Source organism: Archocentrus centrarchus, unplaced genomic scaffold (assembly GCF_007364275.1).
Source record: "Archocentrus centrarchus isolate MPI-CPG fArcCen1 unplaced genomic scaffold, fArcCen1 scaffold_24_ctg1, whole genome shotgun sequence".
NCBI classification, from domain to species: domain Eukaryota; kingdom Metazoa; phylum Chordata; class Actinopteri; order Cichliformes; family Cichlidae; genus Archocentrus; species Archocentrus centrarchus.
In genome coordinates, this window is record NW_022060254.1 from 2,241,909 (window position 1) to 2,262,474 (window position 20,566).

The 20,566-nt window shown below is 44.5% G+C and overlaps 1 protein-coding gene across 2 annotated transcripts in view; it reads right to left on the reverse strand.

Annotated features, from left to right (window-relative positions):
• Nucleotides 1-20,566, reverse strand: part of mta2 (metastasis associated 1 family, member 2) — a 36,372-nt gene that overhangs the window by 15,141 nt on the left and 665 nt on the right. The window contains exons 1-3 of one of the 2 annotated variants that reach the window (XM_030723212.1): nt 14,448-14,529; nt 8,307-8,374; nt 4,912-5,005 (exon numbers count right to left, since the gene is read on the reverse strand). In XM_030723212.1, coding sequence (XP_030579072.1) covers nt 4,912-5,005; nt 8,307-8,374; nt 14,448-14,475 — 190 coding nt within the window. In that variant the 5' untranslated portion in view covers nt 14,476-14,529. Of the gene's footprint in view, nt 1-4,911; nt 5,006-8,306; nt 8,375-14,447; nt 14,530-20,566 lie in introns of those variants that run through there. The other variant, XM_030723211.1, reaches the window with a different exon arrangement.

Consider the following 20,566-nt stretch of genomic DNA (forward strand, 5'->3'; position numbering starts at 1 on the left):
GTGTGTAAGTGAATGTGTCCTGCCTACTCAGCTAAAAACAACAACGCAAGAGAATTCAGGAGAATCCTGCAGTGGCCATTTGAGTCTTCGGCATAAGGCTGTCAAAGCAACTATAAATACAGCACTTTAAAGAGTGCCGCTGTTCTGACTTGGCCAAAATTGTGCGTAGTAGGTCTAAACAGATCATTTGCATAAAGAGCAGGGACCTGATCACAAGTGGTCACTCTCCTGTGGAGATGCAGTCTAATGTCAGACGTCAAGCGATGGCCTCAGAAGTCAGCATGTCACAACATACTGGCACTGAGGATAACAGTGATACTTAAAGAAAAATTCCTGTGGCGCTCTCCTCTGTAACTACTCTGCAGCTTATCTACACACATTATGGATAACCAAAGTTAGGCAACAACATTCACACCAGGAAAGACTCACTTCCCATAACAAACCCGCTCAGTCGCTCTTACACTGTTGCTCTGGAGTCTGTTCAGGAGTTACAACAACATAACATGCGGTCAGATCCATATAGTTGTCATTTCACCTCACCTGTCTGCCTCCCTCCACAGGTGAGGTCTGTGTGTGAGGAGCTGCAGAGAGGTGCATTCACGCTGAAGCAGAACTCACCGTCCTGCGTCTGTTAGCGCAGGTATTTGGCAGAGTGAGACTATGTGTATGCAACATACACAGTTATGTGTGCCAGTCCTCCAAAAACAAATAAACAACAGTTTGTAGCCAAACAGTGATGATAACATGTAATGTAAGTAGTATGCTGACTGGTTGAAAATCAGCTGGAACAGAAAAGGGGGGAGCAGCAGAGTTCACCGGGATGAGGATAAAGCGCGGGGGGGTAAAGCTCATAAAAAAGCAGCATGAGTAGTGTTAACAGTGGCTGCAGAGGAAAGTTTTACTGTTTTCAATACACTACATAGAACAGCAGGAGCTAAGCTAAACGAGCAACAACAGCACAAGCATGAATACGAGCAGCACACAGAGCCGTTACCGGGGATTGATGCTCCAGCAGGAAATCTACTGACGTTCACATCCTGAGAAATGTAACTAAATGTCAGGTCAACGCAGCCCGGAACAATTCTGATTGGCCTGTTCAGCACCACTGATTCCTCCCGTGGATTTCTGGCTACATTTTTGCTGCAGGTTTTTTTTTTTTTAAATTATCAGTGAGAGAATAACAATCGTCGCCTCAGTATGAGGAATAATAATCCTAGCATGTCAGTAAATTCATGGAGGGAGACTGCTGAAGCTATCAGAGGGAATGCACAAAGAAGTGGAAAAGCCTGAGGGACAAACGTATGTTTGCACCCGCACTCCCCCTCAGCCTCCCGGCAGTAGAAGCTTTAGTACTAACCTGGAAGCACACGCTCTACAACACATCATTACCAGGTCTCAGGAGATCGCAATGGCATGCATATGAGCCTCAGTGACTTGCAAAGGGCTAAGAACCAGGAATAACTATAATAACTATAAACCACTGAGAATACTGCCACTTTCTGTGATTGGCATTGTTCTGGTAACAACCAACTCACCCAAGATTTCTAGTAGTTACATCTATGAAGAAGGTGACATCATTCTCCAGTCATCACATTCACAGGATTTTAAGAAAATGTGACCTCTGACCTGTGGCTACTGCCATATATGAACGGGGCCAGTGTTTCCTCTGGGTTAAGTGGTGTTTGGTGGGCCTGGGATGCTTACAATACTGTGCAAAAGTCTTGAGCCACCCGTCATTTCTTTATGTTGTTAGGTGTCCATAATTTCATCAAAAATCTCCAACACCACTGGCTGAAATGCAGCCCCACACCATGACAAAGCCTCCACTGTGTTTTACAGGTGGCTGGACCTCTCTGCAAATTTGGACACATCGCTCCATCAGACCACCTCCCCGTTTCCCTTAAGAATGACTTTGGGCAGCTCAGGCTTCAGTGAACAGTAGATGGATCAGCTGAAGGTCCAGATGAATCTCTCAGTTCCTGTGTCCAGTATTAACTACATTTATTGCTATTTCTTAACACAACTTTCAGATACTGTTCGTCTGCTGTAGGCAGTTTTTTTTAAGCCTGTCACTTCTTCTTTTGTCCTCCATTTTTCATAGATTCAACTAAAGAAACTGGAGCAAATGATGTGTTTTTGTGACAGGCTTCTAGCAACAAAGTATCTTTATACTGTAAAGATGCAATATAAAACTGGCTTTTTACTAAGTTATGTGCAGACACAACACTGTTTCAACCCTTGAGTTAGGAGTCTTTTTCTGCTTGAATGATTCATAGGTCGGGGTTAACTGGTTTAAAAGAGGAAAAAAAAAAAAGATCATTCTCTGAAAATGGTCAGGTACACGAACTGGACTCAAACTGGGTGGAAATGAAGCCAATGTCCAAAGAAAAACTTCAGAAAGCCTGAGAACGTCTGACCTCCTAGAAGCAAACCATTCAGAAATCAGGGGTGGCTCAAGACTTTGTACTGAAAAAGACTATTTTATTGCATAAAATAGTGCTGATGGCATCTTGCAGACATCTGCTGTGCCAGCTGATTGCTCTGGTCAAAGTGATCAGTGACAGCTAACCAATCAAGGTGATTTTTAGCTCCTTTCACAGAACGATCAGACTGTGAAGCAGATCATCCAACCCTCTATGACAGATGTAATATCGGAGGCCAGCAGAAATTAAATGTACCAGAAACCACCAATCCAGCTTTCTATGTTAGCTTTGTTAATATAGAGAGAAAGCCTGGCATGATTGTGTAACAGTGGTCACCTGGTGCCGTTCAGCCCATTTGCAGCATCTCCTGAATCCAGCGTGTTCAGTGGGTAGATGGCTCAGCATCCTTTTAAAAGAAAGCGTGCCTTGAAGAGGACACGCAAAGGCTGCCAGCAAACAGTGACAGCACGTAATCAAATCATGGACAAATGTTCAGTGTCCACAGTGAAGAAAAATACAGCATCTGTGTGTGTGTGTGTGTGTGTGTGTTGGATACAGAGGGGGAAAAGCAGCATTAATGCATCCATGTGTGTACATGTCTTTGTCTGTAGCACTGCAGCCCCAGGAGTACGGAGGGGAAGCTGGTGTTGGGGAGGGGGTAATGAGTGACTGTGATCAGTCTCCAGCAGCGTGCATGCCATTAGCAGCACCCCACTGCCTCAACCCTCCCACCTCCTTGGCTCTGATCGCACACAAAAAAGGACAGGGTGGGGGGGAGGTGGGTGTGGCAAAAACTACACACTGAGACACGAAAGAAAATCTGTGTTAGAAATAGTACAGATACATTTTCAGAGGATGCTTGTTCTCAATGAAGACACTTTCAGTGGTCAGTAAGACTAGAAAAGCTCTATATAAATGCCAGTTAAATACAGGCTCAACATATTGTTACTAAGGCTGTAACAATACATGAATATCAAGCTTCATACCAATAACCAGGAAAATACCATTTAGGAGACCACAGGATAAGACAAAAACAGTTGTTTTTTTTATAAAATAAAGATTAGAGCAATACAAACAATAATACCAGCGACCACACTATATAAAATATATATATTAACATGACTGTGAAGTGTACAGGTGACATATTTTAAGATTGTCTGAGGTAGTGCTGTGTTTTCCAGTGCTGATCAAACCGAGCTGTAAAGTGAGCCGACACGTCTTCTCTCTAGTTGATGCTTCTGAGTTTCCTCAGTTTTTAGATACAAATCACTGGCTGCTATCCTCTTACCACTGTCTATTATAACATTACCAAAGGACAGCCAGGGTTTACTGCCTCAATCCCACATTAACATTATTGTTTTATTATTAGCCATAGATAATAGCCGCTACCTTAATCGTAATTTAACAGGTGGCTAATGTGGCTATGGGATGAAGGTCTCCATGTTTGATTGCGCTTCCAGACGCAGCCCTACCCAGGTTACCCAGGCTTGCTGCCAGCACTCTGGGTACAATACCTTCTGACTCCCTGAGGCTGGGGTGTCAGCTATGAGGTAACTATGAGGTAACACTTGAGAGGCTAACATTAAACTGGCCAAGTTAACTGGTCTATACTTGAATGTTAGTGAAACAGGAGCTTTACTGGCCTCTCAGCACTCTTCAGCTGTGAGTGAGGGGAGGCTGCGTGCCCGCCAGGCTGTGTGCCCGCCAGCCTGTAGCGCTGCTGCTGTGTCAGTCTGTGCATCGACTCGAGGAGGCAAAGACGGCACAGCTGGTTTCAGTTCCGTTACAAGCATCTAATCCATTTTTTAGTATCAATTATATATGAGAATCTATTTTATGACAGCCCTAATTGTTGCATATTAGCCTCTCTGTTACAACCGTGGCCTGTCAGTAAGTCACAGGGACATCCATGGATACATGACAAAGATGTTTGTCTGTTTCCACAGTGGTGAAGAGTCTGCAGATCAGTCAGCTGACACTGCTACAGCTGTTCACACATGTGGGATCTCATAGAAAGGTAACGACCACATTACATCTCAGCTGTCTCAGAGCTGTTCGCAGTAAGAGTGAGGGTGGATAACAAAACACCAGTCTAACAGGGACCAGATAACGGTCACACTTCCATGGACGATTGCAGTTACAGTGTCTGCAGCTACACTTCACACAACACTGTACACAACACAGCACACAAAGCTTACGGGAAAAACTCAGCTAGTAACAAGAGTATCGCTCCACCTCAGGTTTGTGTTTCTCTCATCAGGTAACCACAAGCACAGCACAAAGTCAAACCAAGCATCTTGCATGAAACACAATCGAGTTCACCAAGATAGGGGATAGGCTCCACCCCCCACCCCCACCCCCCACCCTGAAAAGGCTAAGCAGAAGAAAATGGATGCATGGATAATAAAGTTCATTAAAGACATCATATCAGTCAGGCTGGAGAGGAGGGGTACAGAGAGGATCTCTGAGATCACTGGTTGCTACTCACTTGCATTGCTGTCAGCCAGAGTGTTGAGGTTGCCTGAGATGTCTCGCCTCCTGAACAGACACACCACTTTTGCCTCCACATTCCCATTGGCCGTCTGCAAGTGGAGAGTTAGCGGTTACAAATTAGCACCATAATGAAGCAGTAACTTCCTCCTCGTCATGATCTGAAAACTGTGAGCTTGTATATCGTCCCCCTTATTTCTTCAGCCAAGTCGGTAAAGGTGCCGCCGGCTTATTCAGAAGCACAGAATTACACAACTACAAAATAACATTTGATTCATATGGACATACATTCTCATCTCCGTTCTGACTCTTGTGTTTTTCTCCATCAGATTCATACAGTCACCCAGTCTCTACTTTTATGAGCAAATCCTGCAAGTATTAAAGTCTGTTTCAGAATCTGGTCGTCATCAAGACTAAATTATTGCTTGTAAACCACGACAGCTCTGTCATGATTACGCTGGACTCAAAGTAAATGCTGGGCTGTGGGGAAAACAGACGATCAGCTGGATCCAAGCCAACAGTTTATCTGCAGTAGTTTGAATAAACTGTTGGCATGTTTTGTTTAGACTGGCGAACCAAAGTGTGTGTGTAGCCTTTGCTGTGTCACGTAGCCGTGTGCTCTTTTTCTCTGATGCTTAAAGCTGGGCATCCCTAAATATGAGAAAGGACAGCTATGGAAAACGTCCTGACCCAGTTCTCTTGAAACGGTCCAAATCACCAGCAAACAGCACCTTCACAAATATTTGATCGATTCAGCTGCTGCTAACGCGCCTCCCGTCTGCAGCAGGTGTAAAACCGGTTCAAGCACCTCCAGACGGGAAGCAGAGTCTGCAGAGCGTGACGAGCGCTGCCGCCGCTAACTGCTCTCCAACTGTGGTGGAGCTGGAACCGGAGGAACCTCCACAAACACAATCCACTTCTGTCAGGAACACTGCGCTGTGCCCTCTGAACTTTCACCCTGCTCAAGTGTTTCCTTCTTGGAGCATTTTTGTATAAACCAGGACTGGAGCTGCACTGGTGTTCAGCCAAATTCGGCAGTCTTTAAATTTAATCGTAATATGATGTAAAAAGTGTGCAGTGCTGCGCAAAAGTCTTGAGCCACCCCTCATTTCTTTACATGTTGCCAGGAGGAGGAGAACCAGGTGCGGGAATTTACTGAAACGTGCAAACATACAAGGAAAGAGAGGTTTCTCACATGATGTCATGCACATTGTCTGCCGTGTTGGGCCCTGTCAGTAGATGAAAACGCTTTGGTTTCCAGCAGATTGCCACAGTCGGCTCTAGTTTGCATGAAAGATGAAAAAGTGTGACATCAACTGGAAATTTTAATGTTCCCCTTCAAAGTAAACGTTGCACCTCAGCTCTGAAGCCAACACATTTCAAAAGGCACACATTTCACTATGAAAGGAAATGGCCTCAGCTTCCATATTGGGTCACACTTTTCACTGCCACTCATAGAGTAACTGGCTGGTGTTTTGAGACGGCAACTTCCTCAAAAACTACGGGCGACCGTGGTAATCTGCTAGTGACCAAAACAATCCCAACAAGGTTTTTGCCAACCGGTCTGGGATTATAGATTTTTACCAGGTTACCAGCAGGTCAGTGATTTTGCTCTGCCTGTGTGACTGGGGTCTCGTTCACTTGACCCACCATGACTGTCACCATTATTACCACATGTCCAATTGGCAAAGTAGTTAACGTGACAAGGTCACAAGGTCACAAGGCCACCTGTCTACAATCCTCAATATAAGGCAAAAACAGAGTGTGTATGACTCTAAGCAGCCTGAAAGTCAATATTTAATATGACCACCTTTGCCCTTCAGCCCAGCCTGAACTCTGAGGCAGCGTTCTTGTAATTTCTTTATTAGTCTTCAGGAATAGTTCTTCAGGCTTCTTGCATGCCATTGCTATAGCAACAAAACTGCAATATGGCACTGTTATATCATGCAAAATTTATACCAGTATTATCACGGACAGTATGATATGGCACAACCCTAATTGGCAGCTTGTTTGGGATCATTGCCATGCTGAAAAATGAAGCTGCTGCCAATCAGATGCTTTCTAGGTGGTACTGCATGGTGGACCAAACTCTGATGACACTTTTCTGCTTTCATATCTATCAGTTTTGACAAGCTCCCCGTGGTCAGGTACAAGGACCGCACTGAAAATGAGTAAAAAAAAAAAGCAGCCAATGTCCAAAGAGTTTAAAGCATGCGTAGCATGTGCTGAAAGCATGTTTCCACAAAGGCAGGAAACACCACAAATGGTTTTTACCATCTAAAGCAGTGCCATCCTTCAGAAGATTCATCAGACCTTCAGAAAGTCTGATAAATTATTGCTCAAGACCACATTAAAAAAGTACAACAAAGTCTGGCTCCTTGGAAGCAAGGTATAAAGAAATGAATGGTGGCTCAAGACTTCTGCACAGTACTGTATGTTGCCCTGAAGCAGTGCGATATGACACTTGTAACAACAGCAATGAAGGTGAGATAGCAAGAGGTTTTATTCTCCTTGGGTTAACTGATCACAGTGCTTTCCAGCCTGGGCATGGTCAACCAGCCACTCTCAGTCAGTGGACTCAACAGTCATTAGCACTCAGGATGATGCAGTCCTCCTGGTGCTCAGCACAGGCTCTTCAATGTAAGAGTGTTACATAAATGAGCTTAATCCTTTCACTGGGAAACAAGCCTGTGTCATATACCACTGCTGCTGCTGCTGCTAACATTATATAAGCAGCTTCTACCAACAGCTACGAATTACAAACCAGTGCTGAGCTGGGACACCAGTGTTCAGGAAAGAAGAGAGGCTGATGATGTGTGTACAGGATGTTTAACGTGTCCTAATTAGGGACATACACGATATATGTACATGTGCAGTTAACTACAGAGGTTTGAAAACACTGCTACTCTTGCTTGTTGACACTAGAATTACTAGATGGTTAAATGTATTATTCTTATTTTATTAATGTGTAATACTAGTTAATGATTCAAAGATGAGCTGCAGCTCTAATAGACGGCTGAGCCCCTCGCTCTCTCTCCCGGTGTAGGGAAGCTGGAGAACAGCAAAGGGGGAAGTAAACAGATGACAGCAGCACTAACCAGAACGGTTCTGCAATAATTTGATGTTAATGCAAAAACAAAACAACAAAAGCAGATGTGGACGCTGCTACGTAGCAAACCAAGGCTACTGCTGCTAGCACCAATCTCTCAGTGTGTGTGTCTGCAGCGTTACATGTGGCGCCAAGTGCTGCACCTTCCAGCAACACGTGAAGCAAGATTTCACTCACGATGAATGTGACTGACAGTTCTGCGTAGCACCTGGTTATGGTTCGGCTGTACAGTACAGACAGATGGAAAAACAAAAACAGTGTGCAGAAGGAAGGCGACAACCTACTTTGTTGAGCTCTTCTATTCTCCGGATCAGGTAAGGGTTGCTGGAGGAGTTCTCAAAGTACACATAATCTGAAACAAAAAGGGGGAAAAACATCAGTTCGCATGCCAGCCCATGACCCCATATTCATCAAAGTATAGCGACCATAACGGTACACTTCACAGCAGCATCAAACACACGTCAGAGCCGACGTCTCCCCTGGACTCCACCTTTGTGTTATTAATCGGTCTGTGTTGGAACACCAGGCCTCCACGCTTTGCTGTGTGTGCCGGTCCATTTGCTGCACAGAAGCAGAACCACACAGGGTTACCACCCCAGAGCAGAGAACAAAGCTCCACTGTTTTTACTTGTAGTTCCATGTAATGGGCCCGCTCTCATGTGACTGCCGTGTTTCATTTTCACATTCATTCACAGATCCTTCCCCTCTGATGTGACTGTTTAAACCTGCACACCGTAGACTCGGCAGTGTTTCTCAAACACATTTACGCTTGGACAGGCGTGAACTTTGCCACGGCCAACCAAGTCCCTCCACAGTTAGAGTGAAGCCATCTGTGATTGATTTACTAGTGGACAAGCCCCCTGCTCTTAGTTTAAAAAGTGCTGCTGCTCCATTAAGGTTCCCACATTTTGTAAAAATCCATGGCCGGTAGAGGATATGACATCATACCAATGCTGTTATTTGTCTTGTAAACATAAAATAATGAAAAAAAAAAAAAAAAAGCAAGCTAACCAGCTTCAGCCCCCCCCCCCCCCCCCCCCCCCCCCCCAGCTCCACACAACCAGCCAGTGCTTCAAGTTTGGTGAAGGGTTCAACACATTCCACATACTTTGATTCCTGCAAATCTATCCAGTACAGTGAGCTTTCTCCCTCCCTCTGCAGCACCACGTAGGCAGGCCTGCTAGCATGCACAGACAGACTACAAACATGGAACTGCTAATGGTGAATGGATTCATACCTATAAAGCAGTTCAGTGTTCTACGACACTTTTACAAGTAGGCTGGACTGCTGCTATGTTTACAGTGCTTTTCTGCTCTAACTATGTGCTGCACCAAGCCCTCCCGCACTGCACGACCCCTGCTCCAGTTTTGTGTCATTTTAACCCGGTTTGGGTGAGGTGACTACATGCCAAACTGTACTCCCGGTCTAAAGCATTCATATTAATGATCTCCCCCCAAAGCCGCCTGAGCCAGGAGATTGAACCACCGACCCCAATGACCCGCTCTCTCTCGAGCCACAACCACCCACCCCGTGGTGCAAAGTTAGAGGCATGCAAACACGAGCTGCTAGCTAAACTAACGAGGAACTCGCACAGAGCAAACACACACCAGACAGCAGTTAGCTCAGTGTTCACCCTCAGGATCCTCACACAGGTAACACTAATGTGATTCAGGTGAGTCCAAAGAAGCAGATATCCCTACTAGATCTCAAATATTAATTTAGCCGCAACTGTCTAAGCTTGTGCTAGGTGCCTTCTGAGTTCATATAATGCGACTGGCTGTGCTCTCAATGTTGTGTGGATGCCTGAAAGTAGCTCTGGTTGTGTGTCAAGATGATGTCACTGGTAGAGGGAAGTGGGCTTACGCGTAAACGTCAGACTTCATGTAAATCTAGGATTTATTAGCATAATATATTTTTGGAGGAGCTGTGTTGGCAGATCTGGCAGCAGTGTGCTGCTGAGACTGAGAGTGGTCTCTCACAAAGCTGTGAAATACAGGCGTGTGATATCCTACGGTGACTAGGAGGTCAAAGAGCGCTTTAGAATCTGCTCCGGTTGGAGCGAGTACACACAGGCCATGCTGCTGGTCTCCCAAAAGGGCCGAGAACCGGCAGAACCCACGTGACTCAGACTGTGTGCTGTTTTGTTTGTGAACCATCTCCTGACTGATGTCACCTCGGCAGCAAGGCCAGAAACCTGCTGAAGACTTTCACTGTTCAATCCAAAATCATCATCACCGGGTTATTTACGGCACATCATTCCCCCTGCTCGCTCCCTGCTTTCCTGTCTGCTCTTATCCCGCCTATAAAGGCTGAACAGCCCAAACTAAATCTGAACTCACCCTTCAAAACGCAGCAGAAGCTAAACCGGCAGGTTCTGCATTTTTTAATGCTGAAGATATTTAAAAATATTAAATGAGGCTTGGTGACAGCAGAGAAAACAGACCTGGCAGTCCTTAAACTATTTTTTAAAAAATTATAAAATTTTATTATACATTGTCAATTACAGATATTGTTAAAAATTTTTACAGTCCCTAGAGTGAGGCAGTGGGTGGCATATGCAGATGTTTTTAATGTTGTGTTTTCAGAGATGTTCAACAACAAAGTCCTAATATTGTAACACTATTTTCTCATAAAAGCAAGTATTATTAATATTCTTCAAAGTCCTAAGTCTCTGCCTCACTGGAGTGACCAGTATTACACACAGCTTAGATATTACCCAAACATGCTGCACACAAAGGTGTGACAGTGTCAACGAGCCTCTGCCTTCCTGGTTCAGTCAGGAGCTCTTCACAGCCCATTATGCTAACCACAAGTAACCCTCGTCACAGTGAGTGCTGACACAGTTTAGACTTGAGCTGCGGCGGTGAAGCCAATGAGGCAGAAGCAGATCGACTGAAATACACTTGGAACGTAATGTATACAGAAATCACTGCTTAAACTACTGACCCCAGTTCAGACAGAAAGGCAGGCAGCTGTGTCAGTAACATCACGGCCCTTAGGTTTAAACCGGCAGTCTGCACTATATGACTGGGCTGATAACAAGTAGGATTAAATTCTGTAGCAGAAAATACAACCGTATCAACGCTGTCAAACACCAAGTGAAGCGGCACTACTTTGCTGAGCAGATAATGCAGCACACAGCATGTACTGCTGGACTGAGGAGTAATAGAAAGCAGGATGTCACTGTAACAGATACTTATGATTCCTCTGAATATAAAAAATTCAGAGAATGCTAGATAGAGATGCAGAAAACCTTTGTTTTTTTTTAAAGTACCTCAGGTACCGAGGCTGCAATTCTTCTGGAGCCCACAGGCAGCACACACCTACACATGTTCTAGGTGATCCTTATATGCTGAAGGAGGAGGAAGCCTACAAACACTAAAAAATACAGGTGGAAGATGGCGACTAGTGCAGCTGCTACAACAGCTCTGCCCTCACTCAATAAAAAAGGCATGGCATTGCTATAGCAATGAAATCATGGTCCCGTTTTAAAATCAAGTAAAAATTTATACCCGTATTATTGCAGACAATATGAAATGGCTGTGCACAACAAGCCTCTAGTACTATTCAGAGATCCTCAGACAAAACGATGAATGCATGAACCCAGAGAAATACTCTTTAAAGAGTACCACATGAACGTATACTTGAAGCCACCAGCAGCAGATGAAAAACTCTTACAGATACAGCCACTTAAAACTGTCGGCTCCCAGCCGGCTCCCAACCACTGAGAGCCCCGCCCCCTTCTCCTGGAGCTTATCTACTTCCCACCATGAACACACCCCTTCCCTTCTCCCTGCTGAGTGTCACCAAGAGATTTCTTTGCTTTCTTCACAAATTTTGACTTCTCTGGTAGCTACCAACTGAAGGTAGCTTAAAACGGGTCGTTAGCATAAATATGTAATGGGCACACCTTCCACTCTGCCACATCCCACTTCTGCTGCCAGACCTGATTTGTGCTGTCGCAACCATCCTTCCACCTGCAGCCAGGTGTGCCTTCTCATAAAGCACGTGTGTACTGCCAGTGAAGATAAACTGATGGATCAGCACTGCAGTACACATGAATGCTGCATTTCAGAATACACAGCATACCCACACCTCAGGAACTTACTGCTGAATATTTTCACAAGACATGTTGTTTCCACTTAGAGACATTCAGGTGTCGCTTTTATGACACAATCACAAGAAAGGATGCAGAAAATGCATAAATTAGATATCAGTTGTTAATAACTGCTTACTGCATGTTTAGTAGTGAGTTTTAGCAGTGAAACAATAACAGTTATTTCTTTTATTCAATTTTTTATTTGTTTATGGTTTGTAAGGAATAAAAAAGTTCTGGTTTTGTTTGTTTTAGTCAAAAAAAAAATCATCATTTAATGATGAGGAAATTCAAATCTGAAAGTAAAGACTTTCAGATTCTTACAGATTAGAGATTACTCCAAAAAAAAAAAAAGGTAAAGAGAGAAGTATGTAAAGGAGGATATGCAGGGATGGATGATATCTGCAGGTCTTTTGGAAGTTGTCCACAAAGTGTTTTCCGCCTCTTTCTTCTCTAATTATTGTCAGAAACACGTGAAAACGAGCTAACATTCCCTTTCCTCTTTCCCACTGGGAAGAAGAACCGAGAGCAGCAGATTCCATTTTTTTTTTGTTAGATTTTATTTATTTCAAACAGAAAATTTCTGGCTTGCCACCAACTACCATCAACCCAGTCTATTTCACACATAAGCTAATAATAGCTTTTTTAGGTCATAAGTGGTCATTTTAATTTTTTTTAAGCACTGAAAATATTTCATGCACGTTAAACAGCAGCAGAGGGCGTTCATAACAAGCTAAAATAGTCCTTTTATCAGTTCACCTGATCCACCTATTAAATTTGCACACAGATTTTTCCACAAGTAGGGACAGGTAATGTTAGGCTTTCATCAGTACTGATATTAATAATGCCTTTAATACCATTACTTATTACTACTCAACAGTAATGAGAAAAGGAAAGCTTCCACATGACACCCAAATTTCCCCTCTGTGGGACAATAAAGGATGTTTCTTCTTCTTCTTCTTCTTCAGTCATGAAAAACCACGTCCACCCCATGACTGAGCTCTGCACGGTCTGACCCTGGGGTGAGTTTGTTCGGGAGGTAGAGCAGGTCACCTACTAATCAGAAGGTCAGTGGGTCAATCCCTGCATGCAAGATACTGAACCCCGAGTTGCTCTCCGATGTGTTCATAGGCGTGTGAATGTTAGCTAGAAAGCACTTAGGCATAGACATAAGTGTCCGTGTGAATGGGTGAATGAGGCATGTTGTATAAAGGTCTAAGTTGAGTGGAAAAGTGCTATAAGAACCTGCCCATTTAACAACTATCAGCCAGCAAACCACAGTTATTGTGTAAAACACAGCAACAGTGGATGAGAGCAGGCAAAATATGTTCTTCTACATCTCTGTGCTTCAAGTATAACTGCAGTTAACCCACTGGCTCTACCAGGACCTACTACATGCTTTTCAGATGTGTCAGCGTCCGCGGGCTTCCTGCAACAGCCTGATTGAAATTACCGTAATAACCGCATGTTAGCATTTTTTGGCTGGTGCGACTTATACTCCGGAGCGACTTATAGTCCGAAAAATACGGTAACTGAAAACAAAAGTTGATCCGGGTTGGCGCGCTCTACTGTCAGTCATCCTCCTGACTTATTGATTTTATAGTAATCTAAGCTATGTTATGTAATCGTACCTATCTATTAAGAACAGATTTGTGTGTCTGAGTGCGATCCACTGATCATTTTTAGTTTAGCAAATCCCATCAGCATCAGAGCTGGGAGGCTGCACGGAGGATAGTGTTACAGCAGAGAAATACTACAGAAATGCTGGTAGCAGTACAGACTGCTTCACTACTTACCAGCATAGAACCAATTTAATGCCGGTGCGCTGTCCCGTCCCTACTGGCCACGGACTAGAGAACAGATAAAATGCACAGCTGTACTGAAGAAGCATTTTCAGCTTAGCTCCCCGGACTGTACCATGTATAACAGCACCACAACAGTGCGACACTATCGTGAAATAAAACTGAAGGTCAGGTTTGAATATGACCGTGGTCCAAGAACCCATTTATTGCTGTTTAATACACTGATGTGTAATTGTAACTCACAAAAATGCAGAACACTGCTCACGCACAAACAGCTTTACAGTTAATCCAACACTGCAGCAAGGCTGACTTTATTCAGTGTCATCTGATTTTGTGCAAATTAGTGATTTTCAAGAACAGCTGAATTAACTTCTGAATAAATATTAAACACCGCTGTGGGCTCAGAATAGCAGAATGACCTGAGCAACACGAGCTGGTGTTAATCAAACTTTTGAGTCGTTTGTCATTCATCATACCACTACCAACAGGCACAGTGCTTCCTTGTATCTTCTGATGTGATTACTAACAGCAGCGTTCCTTCAAGTCAAGCTCCATCTGGTCCTCCCACAAGCAGAGACAGAGCGCCTCAGGAGGATATCAGTGGGTTTCTGATGCCGCGCTGCAAGCAGAGATGGGGAAGAAAAGACTCAGACAGGGAGAGGATTTCTTGCTCTACTTAGCACAATGACGGGGAGCCCGAAAAGAGAGGCATCACCTCATTGTTCAGAGTGAAAAAACACATCACGGCATTTCATAACAGTGGCTGAAACACCAAATGGGGATGAGCACTCATGTGCCCAACGTGACTAATAATCGACGTAGTGAAAGCGGGTTCGGTTTGTTTTTTTTTCATGCTAAAATCATCTCTCACTTCTTTTTGCCCTGAGGAAAAATAATAATGCTTCTGTTACACTGAGGCCAGCTGGTGGATCACTGATCCGGGTGAGACATGCTGGACTTTAGCGTCTACTCAGATCTCAGTTCAGCCTGCCACATTACCTCAAAAGCACAGCACTCCAAAAGAGTAGCTGGTTCTGTGTTCGGGTAATATGTAAACACGATAAAGCAGAAAACGGATCAAGAGTGAAGGTGTGCGTGGAGGCAGCCGTGAGTGTACGCTGTGGACATTTGCAGCTGGAGTGGTGCAGTCTGTCAGGTGCTTGAGGGTGAATAAGGAGGAGGAAGCCCTTTGACTAATCTCTGGGGAGGATAATGATCTTATGCAGGCTGAACACTAAGTGCTTCTGGAGGACTAGTAATATTGGAACTAGCTCATACTGAACTGCCAGCGCCTGCTTGCTGTGACCAAACAAAAAAATCCATAGAGATGCTTTTAGGAATATGAACACGCTTAAAGGAAGCTTAAGAAAAACTGCCAGTAATGCACATGTCATAAAATTCACTTGTTTCTGCATTACATAAGCAAACAACTTAACCTTGTTACTGTGCAGGCTACTTAAAAAGAAGGTGCAGAATGAGGTTTTTGTAGGCCAACTCAAATCAGCAACAAAAAGAAGTTTTTTTTATTTTGATTACTGCAGAAAATTATCTCTGTGGGAAATCAAATGCCATGATACCCACTGACAGTTTTTTACCCAGCAAGATCATTTTCACGAGCGAATGCAGCTTCATTGATTTAAGGTTACATTCTCTCATTATTCAGCTGGAACAGTGCACGTTAGCCGATCAGTGAAAGAACAAGGCCAAACTGGTCACTTACAGGTGTAGTCCCTGGACAGGTCACCAAACTATACAACATACAGATGCACAACAGAACACAAAGAATAAATACGCTTCTTTAACTGCTCTTTCAAGCCATCTGTCTTCTCAGTCCAAAATGTGAACACTGGCATCCTTAAGAGATTGACCTTTAACCTTTAAGTGCAATGTTGTGGAGGGGCTGTTTGGTTTCTCCAGTGTAGCGGTCCAAGCACTCCTTGCTGCACTGCACAGCATACACTGTGTTGCTTAGCTTGTGTTTGAGTTTTGTCCCTGGGATGGAGCAGTTTTTGTCTTAGAGTGTGGCTGGGTCTGAAGCATGCTGGGAGAAAATTCTCCAGCTGTCAGACACCTACAATGCAGTCTTGTGAGCCCTTCCTAGGGCACCTCAACCCCAACTCACTAACTTACTCAGGTCATGTGATGAGTCACGTGGTTAATAGCAAGTCAACAACCACCTCCAAAGGAGATAACCCCACTGAGATTTAAATACCTGGGTCTCTCCACCTTTTGGTTTTGGAACTGAAGAAGCCTCTTTGCTGACAGATGAGACATCTTTCTTTAAAGCTCTTAAGAAGCAGTGCCATCCTTTTGAGCACACATACAACTACACACTCCCAGACACCTTCTCCCATGCCAAACAGAAAATGAAGAGACACACTGATGACAAATGCAACAGTCTACTTTACTGCAGAAGATATGATGGCAGTAAGCAGAGCTAAAATGTTACCGGCTCCCTGGCCATAAACATTTCTCTGACACGGCGCGTTCCCAGCTACACACAGTGCAGACCTGCAGCAGGACAGCTGTGTCACACTCTGCTAACACACTGGCTCTGTGGTCGGGTCACACACACATATGAGCCTCACTGCAGACAGGACTGCAGTACTTGTGCCTTTGTTTGAAACTCTGTTTAGTTTTGCCTTGGAGCACGAGCGGGCCACAGCTAGTGAATATCAGTTTTATTTATGTTCTCCTTTGTTTACATGTGAAAGTTTGTTGAATTTATACAGATGATATATATATATATATATATACACAATGTTTTTGTTTATTTGTGGAGCTGTTTCCTAACAACTTAAAAGAAATGATACAGTATGGCCTGAGATTTTTTTTTGTATTAACACCTACGTTATTTATTTGAAACTGACTAAAGAATTAACACTTGAAGTTTAGTGGTTAAAGCTGGCGACCACATACATATGCCGCATTGCAGTACGGATGGCGCAGGTTCGAGTCCCGGCCTGTCGCCAATTTTCCCACGTGTCTTCTGCGTATCTTTCCCTAATTTCCTGTCTCTCCTCTACTGCAAATAAAGCCACTGTGGCCAAAAATGTAAAAAAAAAAAAAGAAAAAAAGAAAAAAAGAAGAACGCCGGCTCAGGGACAAGTTGCTGCCCCAGGTCAAGGAGTTTAAGTATCTTGGGAAGGGAAGTGGGTGATTGACAGACAGATCAGGGCTGCTGCTGGTTTACTGGTCAATCTACGGCCCTACCCTCACCTATGGTCACGACCTTTGGGTAGTGACTGAGATCGCGGATATAAAAGGGAGAAATGAGCCTTCTCTGAAGGTGGCTGGCCTCTCCCTTAGAGACAGGGTGAGGAGTGCAGTCATTCAGGAGGGGCTCAGAACAGAGCTGCTACTCCTCCACATCCAAAGGAGCCAGCTGAGGTGGCTCGGAGGCCTCCTGGGCATGTCAAGACACGCTGCAGAGATGATATCTCTCAGCTGGATTGGAAACACCTCAGTGTTCCCCCGGATAAACTGGAGGAGGCAGCTGGGGGGGGGTCTGTGTTTCTCTTCTCAGCCTGCTGCCCCCCCCGAGAAGAAAATGGATAGATGGACATCAACTACAGTCCAGTTGAATTAACACTAAAGCTGTTCTCATGTATGTACAGACCACTGTACGAGCACAAAATAATGACACACGCACACACAGCCCATTAAAACTAATTCACACTCACTTTCAAACCATGTTCTTTTCATGACTTTGGCTATATTCACATGTTAAATGACTCCTAGAGAAAGTCTAAAGGCTTGTGGAGGCTCAGTCTTAGATATACTGAAGTTTCAGAGTTGACATGTCTTTAGCCTACGGCCATTATGTGTGTAACTAATTTTACTTCATTTTCAAACTGCCAACACTGTGGAAGGGGAAGGCGCGAGCTCAAACCGAGAGTTTCAGACAGAGGGTGAAAGCAGGCTCAGCAGCAATGTCCAAGTTCACATTCATCCATCTTCTTAATCGCTTATTCAATTCAGCAATGCGAGGCTTGAACCTTTACCAGGTATCACTGGGCAAGAGCCGAGCTGCACCCTGGACAGGTCACCAGTCCATCACAGGACTAACGCAGAGAGAACGCCTACGGCCAATCAGAATCACCAGTTTGTGTATTAATTAACTTATGCCTTTTGGACTGTGGGAGGAAGCCAGTACCCAGAGAGAACCAATGCAGGCACAGGGAGGGCCAGACCAGTTCACCAGATGCCTAAAACTAACAGGTAACTAACTGGTAATACTGGTAAGAAAACTGGAATGCTAAAACTTAGCTTTATAACTTTTAAATACAATTGTACAGGTGTTTAATTTTACCCCATAACTCATGTAAAATACTGATAGTGATGCTTTGAATAACCTTTGCCAGTTGTCTAGGTTCTGGGAGTCGTTGCTTCAGCGCTCGGTGGCATCACACAGCAGCCTTTTATTTCCCAGATTACCCTGCACAAACCTGATCCAGCAAGGTGGCTGTGATGCAAAACGTAGGAGAGATCCAGCAACTTTCAGCCACCCCGCAGTCCAACCACAAACTGACTGTTTCCCCACAATATAATACTGATAGGTCCTTTACAGTGTGAGAAACAAGAGCAAGCCTCTGCTTCTGTCCAGCTCAACAGGTCTCAGTCACCTGACCCTACAAGGGTTAAAGGTGCATCACCTGTTTTTGTTCACTTTAAACAAGCTGCAAGTTTCCAACTGCTGGGGTGTAACTAACAATTTCACACCAATTCATTTTCAAAGTTGCTGGTCTATAAAACATAAAAAATAAAAAAATCATAATTTCCCAGAGCATGAGAGAATATACAATGCTGGGTTTTGTCCACACAACAGTCCAAACCTTCAAGATGTTGAATGTGTGATGCAGCATTGTCGGGCAAGAAAAGCATCAAAGTCTGACACTGTAGAAGGGAAACCTTCATCTCTGCTTAAACATGAATAGCTTGAATAGCTCTAATAATTAGTTCCAAGGAACATCATTTATTTCCAGGATCCCACCCCCACAAACCCCCTAATACAATAATTACCACAGTTTTGTAGCTGATATTTCTAAGTTGCCTCTCTTTCCAGAGACCACTCTGCTGGTCTCCAAGCAAATAAAACCTCGCACATCTTTACACAGATAATAGCTGCAGTGGGAAGGGTTCTAAAGCAGCATCATGCACACACTCATGACGCCACATTACAGAAACCAGAGGGGACAAACTGAAGCTCCTGCAGCACTCTTATTAAGGACAGCTTTATTACTTGATCATGACCCTGATGAAGGCCAAGGGCCTAAACCCTTCTGCTCTTTGCACTTTGGGAAGTAGGTGGAAGTTGTGCCGGAAACATTCATTCTGTTTTCAAAAATACACAACTGCACAGAGCTCACAAAAAAACAGCAGCACTCAACAAGAGTCAGTGGAAGTATCAGCTGGGAGCCTCTCTTGGACCCCCCATTTGGATGCTAAATTGGATGCTTACTGAACCATTTTTTTCGGTTTGCCCTCTGCAGAGACATATGACACATACATTACAGCTGTGTTAATAATCAATAAAATCCCCGTTTCCCTGAAGCCTCAAATAAAGCCAATGGGACACTTCCAAGTGATGAGAGGTTGTCTGCTGAGGGTGCCAGCAGACAACAGACTCTTACCATCAAACTAACGGTGCACTGGAAATTGCTGCACAGTGCAAGAAAACAACAACAAAGAAACTTGACCCTGTAGTGTGGTCTTAGAAATTCTGGCTGTTCAGACATTATGCAGCACGTTAAGTTTAATCGGTATGACCCAAATACTCCACACTCATGACTGGACTGCCCCCGGCTAAAGCAGACACCCGGGGCTAGCATCGTTACGGATGCTTACAGGCTACAGTCGATGGCCACAAGCACAAGGACCCGACAATCCACAGCGAAGCACACCATCAACTGTCCCCACGATCCGCCCGACACAGCCGGGAGACGTGCGGCAGTAAACAGCAGATATCCCAGCGTTTCAGATCTTACCGTCTTATAAACGCCCGGGGAGCTATAATTCCTAATTACAAGGTTAATATCGCCGACATGCCCGCTTCCAGGCAGTGAAGTTAACTTGGAATAATTCAGCCGTTCACTTGCCGGTGTTAAAAACAGTCTGGAGGCAGCTGAGAGTTTGGCTTGAAAGTCTTAGCGACGAGTTTCAAACTAAACTCGTAGTTAAGATTTTAGTTTGAAACTCTTAGCTGCCCCAATGTTAGCTAGGCTCGGGTAGTGACGCTCTGGCACTAAGCTAACAGGATTAGCTGGTCGGAGGTAAGCGCTATGGCGGAGGTGGTGACGGAGCGAGCCGGCCCTGCTGCCACAGCTCGCGGAGCAGCGTCACCAAACGCAGCTGGGTGCTCGCTTCAACAGCTAGCCGCTAACGCGAGCTAGCACTGAGTTGATTTTGAGGACGTTCCTAAACGTGCAGACTTCACGCCAGAAAGCCGGGCAGATGGCTGCTATTTCGCTCCCTTATCACCGGGACAGATGTTTGGCTGTGCTGGATCCGGTCGGCTGCAGGGACTCACGTAGATGCAAACTTTCAGAACCGGTACACGCTGCGCGACAGCCGCCCTCCGGTAGGGCATGGGGGGGGGGGACTAGCTGGCTGGGATATTACACAGATCTGTCCTAAAAGTTGAATT